A 26,617-nucleotide genomic window follows, 5' to 3' on the forward strand; every position below is an offset into this window, starting at 1 on the left:
AACAATTCCAGAGACATATTTTTCGAAATATAGGAGCATAAATGCAACAAACATAATTTTTGCATCAATTAAGATAAATTGTAACCTGTGTGTCCACCTTTAAGCAAATATTCATCAATTTCAGAGTGTTGGTATTAGTAAATAGCAGGATTGGCATGATTTAAATCAAGTGATTTTTTTTATTTTATTCGAGTGATTTAAAAATAATAATTTGTATATCTATGTGATTTTAATATCTGTATCTAAAAATGACAAAATAATTCTTTTGTGACATTTGGAAAAAAAAATCTTTTTAATCTGAAGCGGGCGACTTTTTTGCAAAAAATATTGGTGACGATGTGGAAAAGTGACACGCGCCGTAGGATTGTTAATGTTATCGGTATCGGGCAGAATTACGAAAATTTAGCCAATTAATTAGGATAGGTCTTTAATTTGAAAAAAGTCTCAGTTATTTGGAAATCCGATTTAAATAATGTTTTCTATGAAAATCAAAAAAATCTTTTTGGCAACCCTGTAAATAGAAAAAAAAGTATTTTAAATGGCGATTTTTAATGTCGTGATTCTATTATTCAGGTTAACTTCTACTTAGAGTTTTAAGTGGTATGGTAAATAATTTGCACTTCACTTTCGAACTCAAAGAGAACAGCTCTGCTTTCTGTGTCTTTCTTAGAGAATTTTAAATCACAGCCTTTTTAAAATTTCGATTTTCGACCTTCTCTTATGCTTATAATACTTTGAATACGAAAATTTCGGTTTAATAGCTTTAAAAATCTTTAAGGGCTTGATCAAACCGCGAAAGATAAAATGTCTGTTTTTCAAACCGTTTAAAGACAATAAATGAATCAAATGCCTTCTACGTTTATGGCTTCTGTGGGGCTAAATTTGAATTACTCGTATTAAAAATGATAAATTAACAAATCGATGAGATTTTAATGGCACGGAGCCATGTGGAGGTTCAATTAAAATACGCTCTTCTTTAGATATAAAATTTAGATTTGTAGCTAAAATTACACAAAATTTTATCATCATTGTTTTTAGCTTATTCAACCATTTCCAATTATGGTGTAGCCTCCCTCCCATATTTAGATACTCCCTTTGAAATAGGGGCCCATTTGCTATTTTTATTATGTGGGCCCAAGTTATCCCTGCTAGTTTTCTAATATGGTCCCATCTGAGGTTTGGTCTTCTTCTAGGTCATCTTAGAATGTCTATTCAGTCTACTAGTTCGTTGTACAGTGTATATTACTTTAATTTTTGCTAAATTCATTTTGAAACCTACATTGACCTACGGGCACTTAACTAGGTATTTATGACAGTTTCATAAGGAAAGAGACAGTAAATATCATATTTTATAGTTTAAATATAAATTTTCTGGACCTAGAAAGTTATTTATAGAACTAATTTGATATGTCTGGAATAAATTTTAAACAAAAATAAACTGGCTCGTACTTCATGAATATTAGAGGTATAATAAAAGAGCTTTTCTGAATGCATTGTAATAAAATGCATAATAACCGTGCATATGTTTAAAAGTGATGTTTCGGTTCGGTAGGTTGATTTAACCAGAAATAATTGCTTTGCCCAACTTAATAACTTATTTTCTGAAATTCGAATTATACAGGGTGAGTCTTAAATAAGTGCAAATATTTTTAGGGGTAGATAAGTTAAAAATTATATCTTCTTAATATGGCAACACAGGTAGCAGATTAAATTCACAAAAAAGAATACACAGAAAATATATAGAGCTTCTCAGAATTTAACCAATAAATATTTTTTTATTAAATTTTTAAGTAAAATAACTCGGTTATTTTGGAGTTCTTTGAAAAACGGTAAAGAGCAAATATGTTTCTTTTATCGAGATGTACCAGCCCTAAAAATATATTGCTTATCAACTCACCCTGTATAACGATTTAAAAACCGCACAATACAAAGTCCATTAAGTGAAATGTTATTCAATTTGATCACTGGTTTGTTTTATCGATGTAGCACGGGAATTGTGATTTTTTGCGCCAATCGTTTGCACGAAAAATTAAGGAAAACAATATTTTTTAACGATCTATACGTGTTCAATTAAAACTCAGGTTAATTTAGGTGTAAAGCTCGCGGGATTCGAACTTTATTGGCAAAAACGATTTTAATACAGTGTGGTTTTTTATATTTCCTCATTTATTTCAAATAGATAGACACAACGTTGCATTTACAGTATTGTACTTGTACTTTACTAACGTTTTTTGTGATACCCTGTGCTTATACAGGGTGTGTCAGAAATAAGTGCAAGCAAGTATTTTAACTGGTAGTATATTTCGACACCAGAAACACGTCTATTTTTTTTGACATTTTTCGGGAAATTTTAAAAAACTTTTTAGTACCACTTGTTTATTCACCTGAAATTTCTGAGGTATCTAAACTGTGCAGTGTTGCCACCTCCTACATTATAAATATTCATCATATTTGTATTGACTGATATTTTAAATTTCTACAGAAATTACGAAGTATTAATATTTTAATCTTACCACTGTCTATTATTAATAATTCTAGAAAAAAACACACTAATTATTTTTACGCATACAACATTTTTACAGTTATTTTCAGCTAGATATACTGAAAAAATAAATTTTAGCATTGCTATATTACGAAGTAGTTCGTTAGTGGTTCACATAATATGATGGAACGATATACCAAGAAATAAAACATTCTAAATATATACAAATACTTTATATTAAATAAAATATTTACCTACCCAATTTCTGTTTAACGCTGCACAAAGACGAAAAATTAAATTTAGCATCTTTTATGGAAATTATAGCTTCGCTGTCAGAGGTAGGCATCAGAATTTCTAAGATTTCGATTTCTGTAAGTCCATATTCGGAGCATGTTATCAGTGATGCCAACCTGGAAATAGCCTCCTTGCCATATAATTTTTCCAAGTTATCCAGTGCCTTATTAACACACTCTAAAATGATAAAATTTACTAGTATAACGTCCGATTAGGTACAAGTAAATTCAAGCAATAGTTAGTTTAAATTGAACATCTCGCCAATTGCTAAACTTCAGATCCGCATTAAACATTAAAATGAATAAAAAAGAGGGTTTTCTTAATTCAAAGTAAATTTATCCTGAGAGTTCCCCTGGGAGTTTCATATTTTTTTAATTACTTATCTAATTACAATCAAATCGAGGAAGATGTCAAATTACAAAAGGTCTTTTTTCCTCTACTTAATTAAAACTAATGTTTCGTATCGATTTCCCAGAAGATAAAAGGAATTAACTCACCTACATGTGACTGGGCTAGAGCCATTTCGATATAGCACTCGGGCTGTCTTAATTTATCTTTTTGAACCTGAGTTAGTCTCATTAAATCGATTGGCACGCCTGACGTGCACACTATGTGAACGTTCTTGGGTAGACTGATAGGTAACCAGCTCAGGGTGGACATCATGTCGGAATCTAGAGGATTTATCAGGTGCAAGTCGTCCAAAAAAATTCCCAGAACGAAATTCAGCTCCTCGAAAGTTCTCAGTAAAGTTTGAAACCAATTGTTCGTATACAACGGATCAAAGCTAGCGTCCTTTGGCAAAAACCCTTCGGGTAACTTAAGAGCGATGCAGATCTGCTGGCAGATAATTCTGAGGAGTTCTAAGCTGTAAGAGGATCGGGGGGTGCTGGCGATAAATCTTACGATCCTCAACGTTCGGCATGAGAACCACTGCTCGAAGCTGCGGTACACCGTTTGAATAAGGGACGTTTTTCCAGAACCCTGATTACCATAGATTAGAATTGGGGGGTGCCTGCGCTGGTTACCGTCCTCTATTAACTGTTTGATTTTGTCGTGCAGCTCGGAATGGGAAAAGTCCGTCTTGATTTCGTCGTAGCACAGTGTTAAATGTGTAATGTTTTCTTGGAAATTCTCCTGAAATGCAAGAAAATACTATTTTTAAACCCAAAAAAATATTCGAGGCACAAATGATGAAATGGCTATAATAACAAGCTGAGTTATGCAGAAAACATGATGTTTCTGATATACATATTTCTGTTGAATAACAGTTAAATATTCCATTTAGAGAAATTTATTTTAGGAAATAAAAAAATTTGAGAGCGTTACTATCAAAAGAGTCGATCTTTCGTGAATGTTCTTGATTAAAGAAACTAAACGAATGTTTGTTTTATCGCTACACATTTGAATATCTAAATCTAGTTTCCAAAGGGTGAAATACTAATATATATCTTAATTAATACAGAAAATAATAGCATACACGCTCTATATTTTCGGATAAAAGGTCGAAAACTAGTAATTTTTGGCAATTTGTTACTTCTTTTTATAAATAAATGCCTTTATTGTCAAAAATTTTTTCAATTTGTGGACAAAGGTAAACTAAGAAACAAAGTAAAAAAAACAAGGTACACAAACAAACAAACAAAAGATAATACAAAACATTATACAAATAATATTGTCAGTCTTATTGTTAAAATAAACATACATAAATGTTTACAATGTCAAAGAACAAAAAAAATTAAAATAATATTCAAAAATATTTAGCCAGTTTATAGCAAAATATCAATGACCTCTAAATAAATCAATTTCGATGTCATTAGTAAATATAGCAATAGCAAACATTAGACCAGTGTTTTCAAGATCAAATTCGATTTTCAATTCAAATATAATTCATTTACGGCATAAAAGCCTTGTCTAGTAAATAAGAGTTCAATGCTTTGCGAAATGAAAAAAATGTGTTATGGATTTGATTTCAAATGGCAGGTGATTGTGCATTTTTTTCGAGTTGTATAGTATTGAACTTTTAACTAACTCTGAGCGTGGGGTAGGTAGATAAAGATCTTGCTCCGCGTTCCTGAGTGGATAAGTGTGAGATGACCTTCCTTGAGAAGCTGATACATGTTTACCTATTAGGAAAATGGATTCAAATATAAATAAGGAAGGAAGAGTCAATATTTTTAATTTTTTAAAAAAGTTCTGCTGTTTAGTCCCAGTGAATATAGAACAGCTCTCTTCTGGAGCCTGAAAATGCGGTCAAATTGAGTCGCACAACACGTACCCCAGAATGGAAGGGCATACCTGAGGTGCGACTCAAAAAGTGCATAATAAACAGTTCTAGCCACTGACAAGTTAAGCTCCTTAGAAACAGTACCTTAATGCAAAACAGGCAGAGCTCAATTTTTTGACAAAGCTTCGATATGTATGTCCCATTTCAGAGAATTGTCCACAACAAGCCCCAAGAACTTTACAGATTTGACGACGTCAATGGTGGTGTTGTTAAGTACAAAAGGCTGCAACGAGTTTTTATACGACAAAGCTTTAGTTTTAGAAATGTTGAGAGTCAGGAGGTTCGAATCGCACCAAGATTTAATGGTGATTAAGTCATTTGATATAATCCTATGAAGTGCCGTGATGTCCTTGTTGTTCCAAGTGAAGCTAGTGTCATCCGCAAAAAGACATATTTTGCCACTGATGTTTATGTTAGCAATGTCGTTAATAAAAAGAAGAAACAAAATAGGGCCTAGTACTGGGCCTTGTGGTACTCCACATTCTATTGGCTTGCTAGAAGACAACGTGGTATCCACCCTCACAAGTTGACTTCTGTCGCTCAGATACGACTTAAACGATTCGAGAGATGATCCCCTGAACCCACAGTGCTGCAGTTTATTAATTAAGATCTTATGATTTACACAATCGAACGCCTTAGAAAAATCACAGAAAATTGTTGCTGTAGAATGATGGTTGTTTAGGCTGGAGTAAACATTATTAAGCAGGGAAAACATAGCGTCATTTGTGGACTTGTTGCTTCGAAATCCAAATTGATATTCAGTAAGTATTTTGTACTTAAACAGAAAAGCCTTCCAAAAGATACCAGCCTTCTTTTAACCAACCTTTCTATGATCTTAGATAGCGTTGGAAGGAGTGCAATTGGGCGATAGTTAGAAGCTTCATCTTTGTCTCCTCCTTTGTGCAGTGGAATGATTATTGCCGTCTTAAGACATTTTGGAAAAATACCATTTTGGAACGACATGTTTATTAAAGTTGTTAGGTGATTCAGAGTGCTTTCTGGCAGATTCGAAAACATTTTTAAAGTTAGCCCGTCGGTCCCCAGAAAAGGATTTATTTTTGATGTATTAATTGTACTGCGAAGCTCTTCAAGAACTACGGGCGAAAAAAAGAAACTGTGTAAGTTTACATTATCATTAGAGAGATAAGAAAGTGGATCATGAGGAGGACATATGGTATTAGTTAAGTTTTTCGCTACATTTACAAAATAATCGTTAAGGTTCTCAGGCGAGGTAGAGATATTGCTAGAAAAAAAGCTTTAAAGGCGAAGAGAGCATAAAATTTGCTATAAATAAATTAAGTTGTTTGTTATATACAATTTTTATCATAGCTGAAATTGCAATTATACCAAACTTATTACACTAGATAAATTACATGGTAAACAGTACAGACACATAATAAGCACCACAGAAAGTTTATTAGGCTTTATTTTGTTCACTTATTTTGTGTGTTAGAGTAGTTTCCATTGGCGCGTGATCCAGTCTATTTACTTACGTAAGTGTCTAGCCTCTGTCGAACTATTTACCCTATGTTTAGATTTGTAACTGTATTATTGTAAATTGTTTACATGTCGAGCTACAGAGATTTCTATATTACCAACTAAGGGCTAATATTTTGAAATCTCACTTTACTGATGGTGCTTTATTAAATCATTAAAATAGATTTCTTAGATAACATTTTTTTCTTAATAAAAGTTACTTATCTTTTATAGTAACGACTTGCCTGCTTTCTGACTGTACTTACCCTGTCCCAAGGCAGAAAGAATTTAACCATGAAGCCTGTTAAAGGGTAGAAATAGGACTCAAGGGAGGTTTTTTCTCTGGGGTTTGGCTATAATCAAAACTGTGCAGAGATAACGTGAAATTTTCTTTTTCCCAAAATTTTATTTCGAATTTTCACACTTATATGTTTTATTAAATAGCTTAACCAAACGTGGCGTATTTTGTTAGCTCTCATGGAGAAAATTAGATATCCTTATAATCCGATTAATTACAAATTGATGCGAAGGGGGATGTAAGTAATGTATAAACTAACGTGAAGTTTAAGGTAACTTTGTTAATGCGTTAAAGGAGGAATTAAAGACTTAACTGAGAGACTTAACGATATATTATTAAAAATAACTGATAGAGATACTTACTTCAACGATTTTTTTCTTTGATTTTAACTCGGGGTCGTCTTCTAAACTCTTACTGATCATTGCTTTGATTTTATGAAACACGCTGTTCTTAAATTTGTTTAGATATGATTCGTGATCAGGCTCGCTGTGATCTAACTCACCATCTTTCCACGGCACGCTGAAACGGACGTGTATAAGACTTAATTTTAGTTTTGTTAGACAAGACTTACTGGAAACACAACCTATTTTCTTCGGGTATGATATTTTTTATGTGAGATCTGAAGGCCCGCAGCTGTGATTGACAGTAGCTCCTTACTTCATCGGAATATTGCATTTTATTCTGAAATAAAACGAAAATAACCTGAAAACTGCACTTTTAGTGTTACTAACAAAATTTACCTTATAAAAATCGTATTTCTCGCTAGAATTTTCACTCTCATACTCCCTAGTAACATTTATAACATGGTAAGCTGTGCCTGGAGCCAGCCCTATAACAAAACGTAAAGATAAACTCTCGATTCTGATATTTTAGTAACATAATCACCGAGCCATTTCTTTGATGACGAAAATTCTATGATAAAATGGAACATCGTGTACTTTTGACGTAAAATCTTTCAAAAAGAGAGAGTTATTTGAAAGAAGTCAAATTTACGAAAAGAAGATTAAATATAATAAACGAAAAAATCCAACATCAAAGGAATCCTTCAGTTCAAATAAAGAAAATATAAGCAGATGCTTTTACTTTTTAATGACATTTTTTCTCTCTCAATGTCTGTTGTTATAAAGTATACTTTATTCCATCAACTAATAAATACCATAAACTGGAAAACATGCTTTAAGCATGGATACAAAACAAATTAAATATTGATAGCTATGTAAGCGAAAGGTATAGTTAACGTGTTAGTTTAACAACTGTTTGAAAGAGATTAACATTTTATAGTAAATAAAACTATTAAGCTCTGTAAACGCCTTCATCAATTTGGAGTCGTTTGTGCGGCATTACTTATATTTGCTAATTACATTTAGTATTTAAACCCTAACACATTCGTGGATTTTGTTAGACATTGTTAACAAGATATAAATAAACCGAACTATATAGGGTGAGTCTTAAATAACTGCAATTTTTTCAGGGATAGTATATTTAGTTTGGTTGCAGAAACCTCAGAAAAACGATTATGAGGTTCTTATCACCAAAAAAAACAATGAAAATTTGGACTTTTTTTAGTTTTTAGTTAAAAAACATAATTTCTTGATAATATGACATTATAGCTAGTAGATTAAATTTACAAGAAAGAAAACCTAGGAAAGATCCAGTGATTCTCAAAATTTAAGCAAAAATTTTTTTTTGCAAATTTTCAAAGTAAAATAACTCGATTATTTTGGACCTATTTGAAAAACTGTAAAGAGAAAATATGTTTTTTTTTATCTAGATCTTTTACCAGGCTCTGAAAATATTTGCACTTATTTAAAAAACTCACCCTGTGTGTACCATATTTTCTAAAGTGTTACTAAAATTATTGAATATGTATTATGCTGGTTTATAATAACAAGTACAACAAAAGTTAATTTAGCAGTATTCCCATTTAATTTTGCTGAGTATAATAATTACATCAACTCATCGAGCGATCGTATTGTTTATTGTTATTTATTAGTGCTAAGGCTAAATTTCAAATATAGTTTAATAGTAACCTAATTATTCAATCTGTAATTTTAGATAAATGTTTATTTATTAATTTGACTATATTTATATCAAATAACACTTACAAACGTTTTAAAACTTAAATCATTTTGTGTTTAAATATTCTCATGTAGATCTTTGGTCTCACGAAGTGGCATATCTGCCTTTAAAACCAAGCATTTTTTATTTGTTGTCTCTCCTGTTAAATCATACAGACTTGGATACATTTCTATAAAGAATTTAAACTAAAATTAGCCACTTCTCAACTTTTAATGGAAAGATTTACCGCAAGTAGTACTTTAGCTATTCAAAGTGTGAACTGGTTAGGTAATAGGAATGTTAGAAATAGGTTTTGGAAGTTGAAAGCGTTGGTTAAACTTTAAGTGTCACTTAAGCATATTACTTGTCTCGAGAATACTAAGCTCTGTCCGGAACTTCAGGCATAATTTATGATTATCATTTTTCATAAAAATGTTATTTAATATCCAGGTAAAGGTACAATGGGTTGTTGAAAAGAAATTATTTTAAATAGTTATTATAATGTGGGAATCATGTATACGTATGTTGTGACAGTGAACTAACTGACCAAAATTGACAATTGTCATAACTATGTTATGTATCGAATAATTGTCTTTTTTGTCTATTTTTGCCTGTTTTAAAAGCTCTTAGAAAAATAGTAATAAGGAAATAGCCATTTTATCCGATAGTCAAGCAGCATTAAAAGCGACCAACTCAGTAACCATCAATTCGAAGTTGGGTAAAGAATGCATAGACAAGCTGAACAAATTAGACAAAGATAATAATAACATCCTCCTACTCTAGAGAGATAGAAGGCAAGGAAACGATCTAGCTAGAAAAGAAGAACCGTTCTGCTTCTTCAGTGGAAACCAACTTAAAGCGGAACTTAAGAACCTGGAAGACTCCATCTGTAACCTGGAATGGGAATCCTCCAACGGTCTAAGACACCCGAAGACATTTCTCAGAATTCATCACACAAAAAAAATCAAACATTTTCCTTGAGTCAAGTAAGAAGAATCTTCGGATTTTCACAAGACACTGTCTCCTCAACGAATACCTCAGTAGATGGAAGCTAAGAAACAACGGCGAATGCAGATTTTGTGGGGAACATGGGGAAACACCAGAATACCTCTTCACTGAGTGCACCGAGACGACAACCATTCGTGCAATGAACTTTGGTACGACCGATATGGAGAACTAATCTCTGTAAAACCCTGAGACTGTATGATGAGTTATAACTCAAGAAAGGGGGATACAATAGATTTGTAAGGTCGCGGTGATTAACTCCTCTCATACATTTTACATTCTAGGCAAATAGTAGATATATACATATATTATGGAAATATTATCAAACATAAAATTATGGAAGTGTCAGCCATTGACAAACTTACATCTCTCTCAAAATTTTTCACACAGTTGATGACTCCTTAAGCGAAATAAATCATATTTCTATAATTAGACGTGCACCTTTTTAGCATAAAATTGAGTGTAGTCCAGCAAGAATTAAAACATCCCGTGGAAGCGCAAAGAATTCGTCCCCATTTTTATGAGAACCTGTGGTGTGAAATATTGATCTGGTCTGCGTTAGCCGTACTAAATCATCCAATTAAGTCTCGCATAGTCTTTTTCGCCGGTTGTCAGCACGGTCTGTAATTAACAAAAAGTTGTGCTGAAAAGAATCAATAGAAAACGGAACTCGAGTGCAAAGTCGCGCCATTTTTTGCCCTCTAATTTACTGGTCGCGAAAAAATCAGCCCTGAACCGCCTATGGTCACGCTATTACGCAGTTCTAGACAAACAAAACATTCCAGCTTGCCATTAATAATTTGTTACTTTGAATGTATCGACTCAAATGTGAATTAATGATCTTTGAATTGAATAGGAGTGTCGAAAGACCACAAAATACATGTATTGGTAGATATAGATTAGTTTTTGCACTTCTATACTTAAAACCTTTTTAAAAAATATTAAAGTCTATGCTAAAGTGAAGGTAATGCAAACTATAAATCTAAACATTGAAACATTTATCGTTGATAATCAGGAAGTAATTAATACAGGAATTCGTAAATGGTTCTGTTTCTAATTGAATATTGGCTATTTGTGGCAGATATGTTACAACATATATGTTTAATAACAAAGCATGAAAGCCCAATTCTACATGATTACCTATCCAGTCAGAAACATTGCTGCCTGCGGTTTACATTACGGAAATTTCGTATCTAATTCTAATTATGTGATGGCTTACTGCTCATTGTGTATTAACGTATTTACTGATTATACATTCAAAGCGATAAATACTGTAAAACCTTTAGTGTTACAAGATATTTAAAATTTCAGCAAAAAATGAGGAAAATAGTAAAGGCAGAAAATTGATACTGAAAACCAGTTGTTCTCTCATTGTAATAAGCGGATGTAGGTTGATTTCTACACTGCTTTAATCTCTAGCAAGCCAGCCGAGGCCCAAAAACATCGTAACTAACTTCAGAGCACATAACCTTAACGAAGATATTCGTTTACACGGTTGGCAAATTGAAATTAAGGCTTTGTATTGTACAAAGCTTCTTATTTGTGAAATAAATATCTGTTAATACTTGTTGTTACTTGTGCTAAGCTGCTCTTTGCAATTAATGATTCAAAGAAAAATAGTAGAGTAAAAGTACTTTTTGAAAGTACAATGTCATTCAAATATAAACTTCTTTATGTTGAAAAAACAAAACTTATTATTGGATTGTTCTGTAATGTATTTTTAATCAAGGCCTTCGCATCTTGAAGAATTCGTTACTTTTGGGGATTAGTTTCTTTTAATAATTCCGTTCTCTAAAGTTCCTAGACCGCAGAAAAGACCGCAAGAAAATGAAATTTCTTGTAAAAACTATTATCTTGGAAACCATTATGTTTTTTTCTTTATTCTGTAGGACATTAAGAGTCGAATGCTAAATTTACCGTTATTGCGGTCAAACAAATGAATTTTTAAAAGAGGTTCAACCAGACGAACATTAAGGAGATTTTTTGTCAAAACTCAATATATATAAGTAAATTTTAGGATTGTGTCAGATATATACTGACAGCGTACAGCGTTCCTCAACACATAGGTCTTTGTTGAAATGCTATACGCACGATTAAATGAAGATTAGAATAGGATCATTAGGATAATAGCTATTTGTAGAGGATATGTTTAAAGCATATTATCTGGAACCTTAAGCTCTATTCCAAGTAATTATCTGATTATCTGTTCATTTTGAAACGCTGATGTGTATTGTAATTGTTTATACCCTGGAAGTACTTATGAGGTTTAATTATAAAACAGATTTATCCCTAGATTCCATCTTGGTAGCTATTTTAAGGGATTATACACTCTGAAACCGGCTTAAAATTATTTTTTTATATGTAAATTTATTTCTATTAACTTTTAGAGGTCTGAATAAAGCATTAATAAAGAAATTTGAATCGTATCCTCCAGAGTTATAACAAAATATTAATAAGTATCAATTTAAGGTGATGAAAATGATGACAGTATAGTTTTATATAAGTAAAGACTGGTCTTTGTGATGAACAAAGGCAAAAGCCGAAGGTATAAAATGTTTACTGGTTAATATCGGATGTTATATAAGCTCCAGTCATTGCTGTTAAATTTTTTAATAAAAGCTTACTAAATCCCTTTATTTTCCTTTAATATTTAAGCGCTTAACCAAGATTTGTAATTAATATACTTAAATTAATTAAACAAAATGCAATATCGTTAAGCATTCAAATGTAAAGCTTAGGACATAATAATTAATATTGTATTATTTAACGGCATGTACTGAAATATGAATTAATAAGCTCTTAATGGAAGTTGAGAGTAGAAGTATGCCTCTTGATGAAACAGCAAAATCTTTTTTGTTTTAGTTAAACATTAATTTATTAGGAACAAATAAAACATATTGTCTTGGGATAAGATTACTAAAGTTTCATATTTCGAAACTTCTATTTGAATTTAACAATTATTATCTTAAAATTTATTGCTGTATTTTATGCAGTTTTATCTAGCATATTATAATTAAATTAACTGCTTATTTTTTAAGCGTGTTGGTTCTAGATAGTATTAAAACTTTTAATGGCTAAACTGTTATCTGCTAGCGGGAGACTTTACAGTGTGTATATTATCAATTTATTATTTTAGAAGCATTATTTAATAGGACATTGAGTGCCAGTGAGAGATGTTAAGACATATTGTGTAACGACGGAACATCAAAGTTCCATTCCAGGTAATTATCCATTCAGCTGGAAATACCGCTAAACAGGGTGTCCCACAAATAAGTGCAAGTACTTTTTTACTGGTAGTATAGTTTGACCGTTCCTGGGGTCCAGTTTTTTTGCGAGAAAAAAATGTTGAAATTTTTATATTTTTTGACGTTTTCCGGAAAATATTGAAAAACTTTAGAGTGCCGCTTATTCGAGAGAATGCAATGTTGCCACCTTATCCACATTCTGTATGTATATAAGAAGTTCACATTTTTAAATTCCTCCTAACCTAACCTAACTTAACTTAGTTTTATTCACTGTAATTTTTTTAATAATTGTAGATACTATTAAGTATAGTACAACGTCTACTGTATTTAAATGCCTTTTTTACAATTTAGTAAATTGAAATAATGAAACCAATTTACAATTACAATTATAGCAGCTTTTCAACAGTTCAGAATCAGCGCCCTCTATTAGATATGTAAATAGTCGACGTTTATGTAAACGTCTGACCTACATTTAAACAGATCAGCATTTTTAGGGTATCCAATTCATTTGAGATTTTACTCAAAACAGTATACTTCTGAAAAAACTAAATAGAGAAATGTAAGATAAGCCTGTAAAATTTTTATTATTCAAATAGAAATATCCAAACCAAACAGAGGGGCTTAAATTCTCAAAAAATAATCCTAAATAATTCAGAAGGCATATGAATGTATTTTGTGTCAAAATAGTGCTGTCAAGAATCGCAGTGAAATGAAGTGTTGATAAGTGTAGAGTTGAGGTTTTAACTAAAGTGATAAAAAGAAGTTTTTTACTATTAATCTGAATTTTCAAAGTCGTTTTTATATCATTCTAGCCGATATATCAACACTGGGCGTCGAACAAGCTGAGATTCTGGTAATTGCTTCAAAGTTAAATAACTCGGCTATTATTAATTTATTTTAAAAATTGTTAAGAGAAAAGATGTTTCTTTCGGCCAGATAAAAAAAATCCCCTTAAAATAATAATAATAACTCCCTTTAAAATACTTGCACTTATATCTGGGACACCCTGTATTTTAATCGGTATTTATACAACGGCGATTTAATACTTAGTTCTAAAATTACTAATTTCAAACACGTGTACTGTTTATTTGTTAAGTATACCTTTGTTGATATCAAGTGAATTGGACATGAACAAAGTAAGAGTTAACACAATTTAAAAATAATTAGAGATATTTTTTAGTGTTTTAGAATAAACTGTCTTGTGCAGGGGATGGTTACAGCCCCAGATGTTAGGTTGGGAATTGTTTCTAGTTTCCGACACAAGGCAAATCCTCTTATTTTCTTTTTTGACAGGACAATCAAGAACCCAATTGACAAAACACTCTATACCTACCCAAGGCATAATCCAGCTGCTGTTCGACAATCGAATGTAGGATCTGGCCTACTTTTTTTCGAGATGTATCGGCCATTCTTTCCATGCATGCGTGTATGAGGTTTAATATTTCCGACGATTGAGTTTTCCATTCTTCTGAGTTCATATCTCTAAAAATAAATTATAAAAATATAGATTACAGTTTTGAAAAACACCTAAAAGCAGATGTAAAAACTTTCTTGGTTGGTTGTTTTATAAAGAATTAAAAGCCATTCTAATAAATCGTCAAAATTATATTTTTAATAGGAATAACAGAGGCCTTGGATGCTTTAGGGATACGTGCACGTGTAAATTTTAATTTAGACGCTTTAGATATTGAATGCGGTACAAGTTGAAGGGCGACTATATGAAAATGAATGTGTTTTCCGACATGCGAAAATTCCGTGAAAGTTAATAGATAAGGCAAACATTTTTGCAGGGTCGCGCTGCTCTAATTTAAATAAATGACAGCTTATTGTTCGGTTGCCATAGAGCGGCACCTAGCAGGGCTTTCCATTGTTTTGACAAAGAGCCGCCTTTTGTTTTTAGACTTGGGGGCGAACCCAACAAAACCTGTATTACGTTCAATCTCGTATCGCACTAAATTTCCTCTTTGCCTACTACTAAAATGAAATTAAATGAAAAATTAAATACCTAATGTCAGATAATACATATTCTTCGTTCCTTTTAAGGTAGAGTCTTTCTAATAACTCAAAATTATGGCCTAGGTCTTGTGCTACGTTTGATAGTGACAAAAATATGTCTTTGTCAAACTTTTCAGGAACGATTAAGGGACCATATTTATCTCCAACCAAACTCTGAAAAACAATATTTTATTTATAGAGTTTTTTTTTAATTGCTTAGCTTCTTAACGATAAACGACTTTAAGGTGTATTACTTCGGTTGAAGTTTAAAGGAATCGTCAGAAATTCTTATCCTTACAAGTCAAATAACATATTAAAATTTTATTGAATTTCCGAAGTTCCAGGAATCTATTAAAAGCGTGCCGTGTCATTTTGCGTGCAGAAGTTCGCTTAAAAAGTTTTGGCCTTTCATTTCAGAATAAGAATGGACTCGTTTTTACTAATAACTTGGTGGAAAGTTAAATCGATTGTTGACAGTCGCTTAAAGGACGGTAAATACTTTGTTGCTTATCGTGTTTCTTGCTATATTTGCCTACAATAAATTCATTTAAGATATCACGTAACTTAATCAAGATGATTTAAAATTACTAATTTTCTCAAGTAAATTAATGTCAACCTAAAGTAGATAGAAATCCAGATAGAATCAAAGGTGACGACCCTTTTCATAAGATGCCCAACTAATACCAAGTCTATTTAAGTATTCTTTGTAGTCTCTAGTATTCTTTGTATATTTTTACTCAAGAATTATACTAAACTCTTTTTTTTGCGTTCAATGGCCTAGGTAAATTTCTGTCAACAAATTATCTATAATCTAGAGCCAGCAGTGAATAGAATAGACTATATCACGCACATGTATCGATAGGATTGTCCTCCAACATGTATGCCACGATTCTGTGAAATATTTATTTATTTTAAAAATACATTACTTACCAGAAAGAAACAACCCCTAGATATTTTATGACAATTTCGGATCTCTTGTAAATGATCTTTGAAAATCCAAGGATCATACAATTCTCTTTCATCAGAACCATAATGCATATCAACTAATTCTACCTAAAATAGATAACAAAAACGCATTTCAATATATTTAATTTATGTTTCTCTTGTAATTTAAAATTAGCTCATTTTATAAGCAATATTTTTATTTTTCGTTTGGGATTTTCAAATTTATTGATTAAATTCTATAATTGAGATGTTGTCGGAAAAAGTAATTAACAAGCGAACAAAAAATCCATTGGTTTCAGGTTTAATTTGGGATGGTTGTTGACATGACAGCTGATTTTTTGATATAACTCTTTATAAGCCTGAATATATCGAAGACCGTTGTATACAGCTCTCGTACTGTAATGGTTTTGACCCTATTTTACGTCATAAAAGATGTCCACTACTAATATAATTACTCTTTTGCCCTTGAGTTAATTACTCCCAAGGGTGTTTACTCGTACTATCCCTAATAAAACAGTTTCTTTTACTAGACATTCATGTAAATAAATTAGGTCTTTTATAATGTATATTTTTTTAACGACCGAGTCATAGAAGAAGCATATGCATACATTATAATATGTGTATCATATTAACGAAAATTATGATAAATAAACGTAGGAAAAAAATAGATAGAGATAGATACTTGCCTCAATCTGATGATCTTCAAATACTGAATGTAATTCAGGTCCTATATTTTCTAAAAGTATTCGTCTCTCGTTAACAAAATCTAAAAAATACGAAAAACGTTTTTTTAGATGTTTTGAACTTGGTCAATAGTATATTTCTTCGGGAAACGTAAATACACAAATCCTTTCCTAATAAACCTGTAGGTGCTTTCTTTTCTTTTAGAGAAAACTAAATCGAAACTTTCCCGGTTTGTTAATAATAATAATTATCAAAACCTGTACATAACGAATTCTATTTTAATACAGAATAAATTCAGTCTTATTGACTGTGGTTTCACGCAACTTTTTTGCCATACATTTTCCCTGCTCCATAAAGTCAAAACTTCGAGGCCCCAGGAGCTTTTTTTGGCTGAAATATGGAGACATTTCAAAATTAACATTGAAGTTTCCAACCAAGCCACCTTCTGTTGAAATCTGCGCTTTGTATTCCCATCAAAAACCGAATTGATTTACATATATCTTTTATAAATGTCCCTTGTGTCATAGTCTCCCGGGATGGTTTTTTAAAAAAGAACGCCACTCATTTTTTCATTACGGAATTTATTAACGCGTTATTTTAAAAAGTAAATTTTCCAGAAGTTTTGAAGAAAGTGTATTTAAACAATTAAAAAACTAATTTGAATGTATGTACAGGTCTGGATTAGTTTTGTTATTTAGACCAATTTCATCGGATCTCGTGTTGCTAAATAAATGCGTGTCTTTGTTTATCTCGTTCCCACCAGTGGATTAACAAAGAAATAAATGGAAAAACAACTTAAAATAAACATAAATTCATTACTCTCTTCCGCGGGACTAAAATTACAGCTGGTGTTAAGGCTTAAAACCAATTTCTTTTCCTTTAATAATTCACATTCTAAATTAAAAACATCCAAGCTGATCTTTATCGTGAGGATTTGTGTAACGATGTTTCTTCTAAATTAAGTTTCGACATTTTGTTTAAAAGAAATGTACTATATTTTGTATTATTATTAAGGTAGTTGTTCTTACCTTCTTTGCTACTTGAAATAAAAATCTTGACAAGTTTGGCGCTAGGCCATTTGCTAGTTTTGTGCCCTTGCAATATTTCCAAAATAGTTTCGTCGTTATTTTTCATTTTGTCTTTTAATTTAACAACAGTATACGATTTTAAAAACTATTGTAATTTATTATTAACTTTTATTATATATCGATTGTCACTTGAAGGTCTTTATTTTTCTTTAAATGTAATAAAAATAAGATTTATTTACTTATATCTTCCATGGCGTCTCCAGTCAACCTAAAAAGCAATTTTATCTCTTACGGTAACATTTATACTTACTTTTGAGTACTTTTAATGGAGTCGTGGCAAACTTTTTCCCTAAAAAGTTTTTTTTAAATGTCCTAGCACATGGGTGAGCTTGATACATATATTGTAAGTTCGTTTTAATATTTCCACGATTGTTTTCATAATAGCTTTAATCGGTATCCATTTCAATGGACAATATACGCCATTTAATCTGAGCTTTCTGCACGTCTAATAGCTAAACCGGGTTTTATGAAATTGGATAATGTTGCACAGCAAACTGATTGCGTTTAGTACATAAGCTGAGGCGAATATTCGGTTAGAAACTTGGACAATAAAGCTAAAATTTTCTTGTCATATTTTAACGTAATAATTTCTATGGCGAGTGAAGAATATGATTGTTTTATTATCGCGAAATGCGTGTGACGCATTTATAATTAATGCTGTCACAATTTCGTAAAATCATATTCAAATTTAAACAAAAAATAAACCAATATAAATAATATTGTCGGTGAACCTTTGTATATATATTGATAAAAATGTCAAACAGCTCAATTATTCAAACCGAAATAACTACTTCACTTGATTAAATCGGCAAATCTGTTTTATTTTTGTTTAATCACTTCTAAAACCACAGGACTTTTTTACACATGATTTTAGGGTCTTAGATTTGCTAATAAAACAATATCCGTCATATTCTCGGTGAAGTTTTGTATTAATATTATGAATATTTTGATAAAAACATCAAACAACCCAATTATTCAAACCGAAATAACTATTTAATTTAATTAAATCCGCAAATCTGTTTTATTTTTGTTTAATCACTTTTAAAAGCCAGGGGATTTTTTACACAAGGTCTTAGTGTCTTAGATTTACTAATAAAACAATATGCGTCATATTCTCAGTGAAGTTTTGTATTAATATTATGAGTATATTGATAAAAACATCAAACAGCCCAATTATTCAAACCGAAATAACTATTTAATTTAATTAAATCCGCAAATCTGTTTTATTTTTGTTTAATCACTTTTAAAACTCGGGGAATTTTTTACACAAGGTCTTAGTGTCTTAAATTTACTAATAAAACAATATGCGTCATATTCTCAGTGAAGTTTTGTATTAATATTATGAGTATATTGATAAAAACATCAAACAGCCCAATTATTCAAACCGAAATAACTGTTTAATTTAATTAAATCCGCAAACCTGTTTTATTTTTGTTTAATCACTTTTAAAACCCAGGGGATTTTTTACACAAGGTCTTAGTATCTTAGATTTACTAATAAAACAATATGCGTCATATTCTCAGTGAAGTTTTGTATTAATATTATGAATATATTGATGAAAACATCAAACAACCCAATTATTCAAACCGAAATAACTATTTAATTTAATTAAATCCGCAAATCTGTTTTATTTTTGTTTAATCACTTTTAAAACCCAGGGGATTTTTTACACAAGGTCTTAGTGTCTTAGATTTACTAATAAAACAATATGCGTCATATTCTCAGTGAAGTTTTGTATTAATATTATGAGTATATTGATAAAAACATCAAACAGCCCAATTATTCAAACCGAAATGACTATTTAATTTAATTAAATCCGCAAATCTGTTTTATTTTTGTTTAATCACTTTTAAAACTCGGGGGATTTTTTACACAAGATCTTAGTGTCTTAAATTTACTAATAAAACAATATGCGTCATATTCTCAGTGAAGTTTTGTATTAATACTATGAATATATTGATAAAAACATCAAACAGTCCAGTTATTGAAACCGAAATAACTATTTAATTTAATTAAATCCGCAAATCTGTTTTATTTTTGTTTAATCACTTTTAAAACTCTCGGGGATTTTTTACACAATGTCTTAGTGTCTTAGATTTACTAATAAAACAATATGCTGCTCAATTATTCAAACTTTTATTTTTCTTTAATCACTTTTAAAACTCATTTTTTTTCACAGGGGAGTTTTGTATTAAAATTATGAAAATATTGCTCAGAACATCAAATAGCTCAATTATCACATCAAAATAGCTATTTATCTCGATTAAACGATAATTTTTCTTAATTGAACTATTTTTGTATTCTTTACTTATATTGTATAAATTCGTATTTTTTCCTCAATGGTGTTAATGTTTTGTAACTCGCCCCAAAGGTATAGGCATTAAAGTTTATTCATAATAATCAAAAGGGGTCTTTTACATCGTAATATCTGATTTCATTTCAAAAAAATGTCAGCGAAGGCCAGATAAATGAATCTGGTTATTACGACACAATCTATTATCATCGGCTTTTTGGTTTAAGCGTTTGAAATTTCAACACGGTTGCAACCACTAATACGTCTCGTTTAAAATCAAATGTTTTTTTTAATACGCTTTACCACGACAAAAAACAGTTTCACAAAAGATAAAACTGCAATCTCTTCTTCAAAGGATTTGATTTTAATTGCAGCTAATGAAGAGTGGCTCGAAACTGTTTCTTTTATGAAACCTATTTTTTTGTAAAATCGTGCAAAATTAAATATTATATTGTACTCTCGAGTTTATAGAAAATTGTTTTCCCACAAAATAAGAAAAATATAACCGTCAAAAATAACAGGAAATTCTAAAATATGTTGTTTGTTTATATTATAAGTCTTTCGATTTGGTTCAACAAAAACAAATTCGCTGCACGTCAGGACAATGAATCTGGTTATTTCGACACAATGCATTATCGGATTTTCGCTGTCAACGTTTTGAAGTTTCAACGCAGTTGCAACCACTAATATCTTTTGTACAAAGGACGAAGTTTTTTGTTCGGAACTTTACGATACAACTCCTTCAATCTCATCGTCGATTATTTTTAGTAGCGGTATTTTTTGTTTTAACACTGAAGGAATTGACCGTTTTAATCACCTCTACCTTAAAAATCTATTTTGTCCCCCTTTCTTGAGTTATAACTCATCATATTATAGTCTATAACTCATCATACATACAAATTTTAGAATTTTTAAACTATATTTCAAAGAACTTTGGTCACATGTAATAATCAAAAATTTACTTTTTTAAACAGTTGTTCGTTCATAACCTGGATTTCCTGGCAAAGCTAAAGCATTTCAAAGCCTTTAAAAGTTTGTATATTATAAAATTTCTTCCGTGTGTTAAAGTTTTTAATCTTTAAGACAATATTTACTATCTTTCCAGGAGCTTTGAAAATATGTAATAGCCTAAAGTTTACTATTTTTAAATATAAGTGGATTTCCGTATAAAATCAAATCATTTTTTAAAATTTTCAATACTTTATACCTATGTTTGCCATTCTTCAGACATTTTAAAACATCTAATAGTCAAGGATTGATATTTTCCATATGAGGCTTTCGAAAATGGAAAAATCACGTAAGCTCCTAAAAAGGTACATATTCTAAAAATACATAAAATTACCTACAAGAACTGAAATTTTGAGAATTTTATTGGCATGCTTACCATCATTCAAACCATTCCAAATATTCTAGTTCTAAAAATAAGTTCTTATCAAGGTTAGGACAGACAGGTGAAAACGCCTATTTCTATGCGAAATTTCTTTTTAAATGAAATTTCGCGGGGATTCTACCGTTTTTCGCATGTGTAATTTAATTAGCAATTTTAATTAGGGAAATTGCAAGTAATTTTCATAAATATGTCTAGTCTAATTATATTTCATGGGACCTCGTTTATGGTATGCCATAATGTGACAAGCAGTATAATTATTTATATGCAAATGATCTATTTATTTGATAATTTTATTATTTTTTTGATTTTTTTTTATTAATAATACGTCACAATTATATCAATATTAACAAATGTCTGTAACTCTGTGGCGGATTCATCTTTTCAAAAAAAGTTCTATGGTTATTTCCCTACATTCTCTAAAAATTTACAAAATAAAACAGTTATTTTTTGTAAACGCTATAGCGTTAATCCAACGAAGACCAACTTGTCTGAAGTGATTTACTAATAAATAAATTTACCTAGCGGACAAAAAAGATGCTTAACGTTTCGGAAAGTATATCTCTTCCAGTCGTAAAATATCTAAATACAACTATTCAAGAACACTTTAGTTTTTTTCAACGGTCACGTCTATAAAAAACGTCTGTTAAAATGACATTATATCAGGTTAAACTTCAAAATTAACAATAAAATTACTACCTGATAACAATTATTTTATGAGATAAAACCAAAGAACACAAACTTTCTGTATATGATTTTTTTTTATTTGTTTTTAATTTTTACTTATGTTTATTTATGTTATGTTCATTAAAATCAGAGAAGCGATAACCATACATTACTAACCTCTATAGATGCCTGAGCAGTACATTTATTTATATTAGACTTTGTTTCTATTTAATAGCGATGGGAACTATCGAATGAATTAGACTATCGAATGGTTAATGAATGAATGATTTCAACTATCGAATGGTTTTATTCGAATAAAATCATTCATTCATTTGTATACTAAAGCATATGTGACAACCTCGCCGTGCGACTAAATGGTTATCGTTGAGCCACGACTATCGAATGCTTTTTGATAAATGAAATTTAGTATTCCTTTGATTTTGTATGCGTCAGTGGCATTATTAGTTCTTCCAAATTTTTATAACTTAGCCGTATAAATACTGTACTATTTTTGCGTTTATTAAAATAGTTAAAATACTAAAATAGTAGTTATTTTTTAATTTTATTTATTGACGATTGTGTGCATGTGCAGGTGGTCAAAATTTTTCCGAAAATTTGTGTGGCTTTCCGTAGTCTGATCTTTCAATTATTTAATTTTATATGATATATGGTCTATTTGTTAATGGGAAATTTTGAGAAGTAGCAATTTTTAAGAGAGATGAGATGAACTTACAATTAATTTTAAAAATACGTATTTGTATTTTAGATGTTTTAATAATATGAATTAGTTGAACTTAATAATCATATTTAAGTAATGTGGTTAAGTAAATGGTTATCGAACTCAAACTATGGGGTGAGAAAATTAAAATAAAAGTTTTACACGTGCCAATTTAAAAAAAAAGTTAACGATGTTTGTATTTTGTTTATGCTAATTCTCTTACATGTAGTTTTTTATGAAGAAATATTTCATTTATTTTTAAAGTAAATGCCAGTAAAAGTAAATATAATTTTTAAATAGTAATATAATGCACCTAATATAAATAATTTTGATTTCTAATTTTTTATTTATATTTTCCTTCCATTACACTGCATGCTTAGAAAATTAATAAATGTTTATATTTCATGATTTTAAAATTTGTTGTTAATATAACAAATTAGTTCTGTTATTATTATTATTTAATAAACCAACGTTGCCGCACACAAAAAATTTAGAGACTATATTATTTTTAAATAGGATCTAATATAAATAATTTTGACATCTAATTTGTTGTTTATATTTCGCTACTACTTAAAAAAAATATTTATATTAAATGATTTTAAATTTTGTTGTTAATAGGTATAACAAATTATTACTGTTATTATTATTTATTAAACCAGTCTTTGCTTAAAAACATTAAAAATCATTTTCCTACATCTAAAATAACAAGTATTATTGCAGTGTAACAACAGAATATTAAGAAAAAAATGCAGAATATATAGACATACTAACCTTAACCAAAGTTTACAGAATATTCTGTAAACTTTGCCTTAACTAACTAAAGCCAAACAATAATATTCCTTGCTAATATCAACTAATACCAAAATATGGCAACAGCGCCCTTCATAATGTATTTTCTGTGTAAATACTAGCACCTCAATAAAAAAAATAATGTGTCCTTATCTATATCTGACTCCGCAAAAAATCAAAGATGCCGGCTTCTTTCATAGCATTGCCACCGACCGCTGTGGGGTTTTTCGGAAAGAAACCTACGTCGCCGGGCGACAACTAAAATTCAGTTAATATTTTATTATAATCGATCCTGACGAATAAATGAATTTCATAAATGAATGAATTTTATAAATGAATGGTTTTTGCTGCCGAATTACTAGAATACAATATTTCAAGGCAGATGACGGATCTATTCGATAATTTTTATTCGAATAGTTTTCAACGAATGTTTTCTTACTAACTATCGAATTATTCGAATGAATTGCAACTATCGAATGTTTCGATAGTATTCATTCGATAGTTCCCACTACTACTATTTAACAATTCTTTCATATTAATTTTTGCGTTGTTAAAATCTACTCTGTGCCCTGTGTCCCATGAATGCTGACAAATCTTAGATTTGTGAAAATCGCCCTTTTTTAAATAATCTTTTTTTGTCTAGATATTTTACCAATAAAAAAATTATTGGTATTATTTTACTAGTATTTTCTATATATTACATTTTTTGTTTGTTGTCTAGTGTTCATTGGTTTAGTCTGGGGTAAAATGGATCAAAGTGTATTTTGTGTTTTGAAAGATGTTATATTGTTTTCCTATCCTTCATATTTTTTCCAAAACTTTAGGTAGTTCTTTGTATCTATTAATATTGATTTACAGATAAATATACTTCTGAAAATAAAAAAAACAAGAATGTTAACTTTCCTGTTGAAATATAGACTGATTTTTTAAATCGCTTTATTGGAAATGTGAGCTTTTTGAACTCTGGGAAAAAACCTCAATGAATGGTGCTTAATCCATTAGTGCGGATTCTTTTCAAAATGAAATTCAATCTTTTATTTTTTATCTGCTATACGGCATTTTGAAGTATAGGCCAGAATGCGTTCGATCCTGTTATTAAAAAGAAAATAGCACATGAATTTTTCATCGAAACTATGATATGAAAATTATGGAGCTGCAATTTACAAGAGGAATTTTCTGGGTAGTGATCCATGAAAGTATATAATTTTTGATTAAATGAAGATTTTTTAAAAAATATTGGTAATTATCAAGAAAAAGTAGAACCAATGATTATTGCAGGTAGAATATTTTCTTTATTCAAAAGAGAACTAAAAAAATACCAAATTATTCTAAATTAGGCCTGTCCAACGAGTGGGGAGGATTTTGACAAAAAACTACAATATACTCAGTATATTATGTAGTATTTATATTTAGGATAATTTATCTTGTTGAAAGTCTGAAAGAAATGCATAAAATTCTATAAATTTTAATTTACTAATTTTAAAGATATTAATTGGATGGTGTATTTTTTAGATGTGCTTATAGTTCTAGTTATCAATTAAAAAGATTGTTATTATATAACGTAACCCCTATTACCGGTACATATAATGAGCCTATATACAGGGTGGCGCCTCTCATACGCCGCGGAAGCTCCAAGGAGAACGGTAGTTTATATGGAAATGAAATTTTGGAAGCATATGTAGTTTAACTGAAAGCATTTTATAAAAATATATAGAATTAAACAGGGTGTCCCCAAAAAAAGTTACATATCAAAGTTGTGTTTTTTCTAATGGAACACCCTATATATTAACTGATTTTCGGATTCTAGGAAAAAAATAAAGGTTAGTTTTATTAAAGAAGCATATACCTAAAATCTAAGGATATTGACATATTTCGTATTTTATAAAAAAGAAGAATAAATTGTAGATTTTAAAAAAAAAGTTCCTATAAACATGGATATGAAAATACATAGTTTTAGAGTTTTTGTAATTATCTTAAATACCATTATGTTTTTATTTGAAATTGCTGTATGTTGGACCAATAGTAATAATAACTAATAGTAACAATATTTAATAATAAATTCGGTAAAATATGTATATAATTTATTAATTTTATTAATTGTGATTAATAAAATTGCGTTTATCTAATCAAGGAGGCCGAACTGGGCAAAATATCAAGAGATAACTTTTAACTGGCATTAAACGGTCTACATAATTTTAATATCAAATGAAAAAGTCATTGGCGCACATGTTTTTTTGTTAATATCCCAGTGATAACCCATATGCACGTTTTTAGCATTAAAAGTACTCGGAAGAAAATTATAATAAATCGAAAGATTATTAAGACTTTAACACCCTGTAGCTACGAAACAAAGAAGAATCGGAACTATGTTGATATGAATAATAAGTCTTATTTTTACGTGAGGAATCTCCCCACGAGAGATGGCACATGTTTTTTGAAACACCCTGTATATTTTGAAATAGGTTATATATTATTTAAGGTTTAAAATTAAGTTTTTGCGAACATATATGTCGTAAGTTGGGGAATTTCCTGGAAAATGGGCTAATTTTAAGTTGGAAATTGATGGGCTGTCATTTACTTATCGCATCTAAATTCCAAACTGTTCCCTCGAACTTATAACGTTTATAATTAGTTTGATAAGAATGTCATTTAAAATTCATGAAATTGAAGAAACTCCCCTAGAGTTTTTTAGATGGGCATAAAAATAATTCTTCATTAATATTATACAAAACTTCAACTGATTTAAGTGGCAAACTGTAACAGTATCAACATTTACAGCACTTACCTTTGCAGATTTTTTTCAGTATTTTCTTATCACAGCTGCTCTTCAATAAATGTGAGAATTACTTACGAATCATACTGCCATGTCGGTGTCTTCTGTAATAAAATACATAAATATAGTGACGGTAT

At 30.2% G+C, this 26,617-nt stretch overlaps 1 protein-coding gene across 2 annotated transcripts in view; it reads right to left on the reverse strand.

The window, feature by feature from the left end:
* Positions 1 to 26,617, reverse strand: part of LOC115875080 (NACHT domain- and WD repeat-containing protein 1) — a 122,460-nt gene that overhangs the window by 78,434 nt on the left and 17,409 nt on the right. Inside the window, exons 2-12 of one of the 2 annotated variants that reach the window (XM_030890447.1) lie at positions 26,493 to 26,584; positions 17,795 to 18,062; positions 16,769 to 16,848; positions 16,068 to 16,190; positions 15,148 to 15,311; positions 14,476 to 14,624; positions 7,575 to 7,663; positions 7,406 to 7,515; positions 7,197 to 7,353; positions 3,274 to 3,910; positions 2,741 to 2,953 (exon numbers count right to left, since the gene is read on the reverse strand). In XM_030890447.1, coding sequence (XP_030746307.1) covers positions 2,741 to 2,953; positions 3,274 to 3,910; positions 7,197 to 7,353; positions 7,406 to 7,515; positions 7,575 to 7,663; positions 14,476 to 14,624; positions 15,148 to 15,311; positions 16,068 to 16,190; positions 16,769 to 16,848; positions 17,795 to 17,900 — 1,828 coding nt within the window. In that variant the 5' untranslated portion in view covers positions 17,901 to 18,062; positions 26,493 to 26,584. The remainder of the gene's footprint in view (positions 1 to 2,740; positions 2,954 to 3,273; positions 3,911 to 7,196; positions 7,354 to 7,405; positions 7,516 to 7,574; positions 7,664 to 14,475; positions 14,625 to 15,147; positions 15,312 to 16,067; positions 16,191 to 16,768; positions 16,849 to 17,794; positions 18,063 to 26,492; positions 26,585 to 26,617) is intronic. The other variant, XM_030890448.1, reaches the window with a different exon arrangement.

The sequence above is a fragment of the Sitophilus oryzae genome, unplaced genomic scaffold (genome assembly GCF_002938485.1).
Source record: "Sitophilus oryzae breed Bouriz unplaced genomic scaffold, Soryzae_2.0 scaffold_1318_pilon_pilon, whole genome shotgun sequence".
NCBI lineage: Eukaryota > Metazoa > Arthropoda > Insecta > Coleoptera > Curculionidae > Sitophilus > Sitophilus oryzae.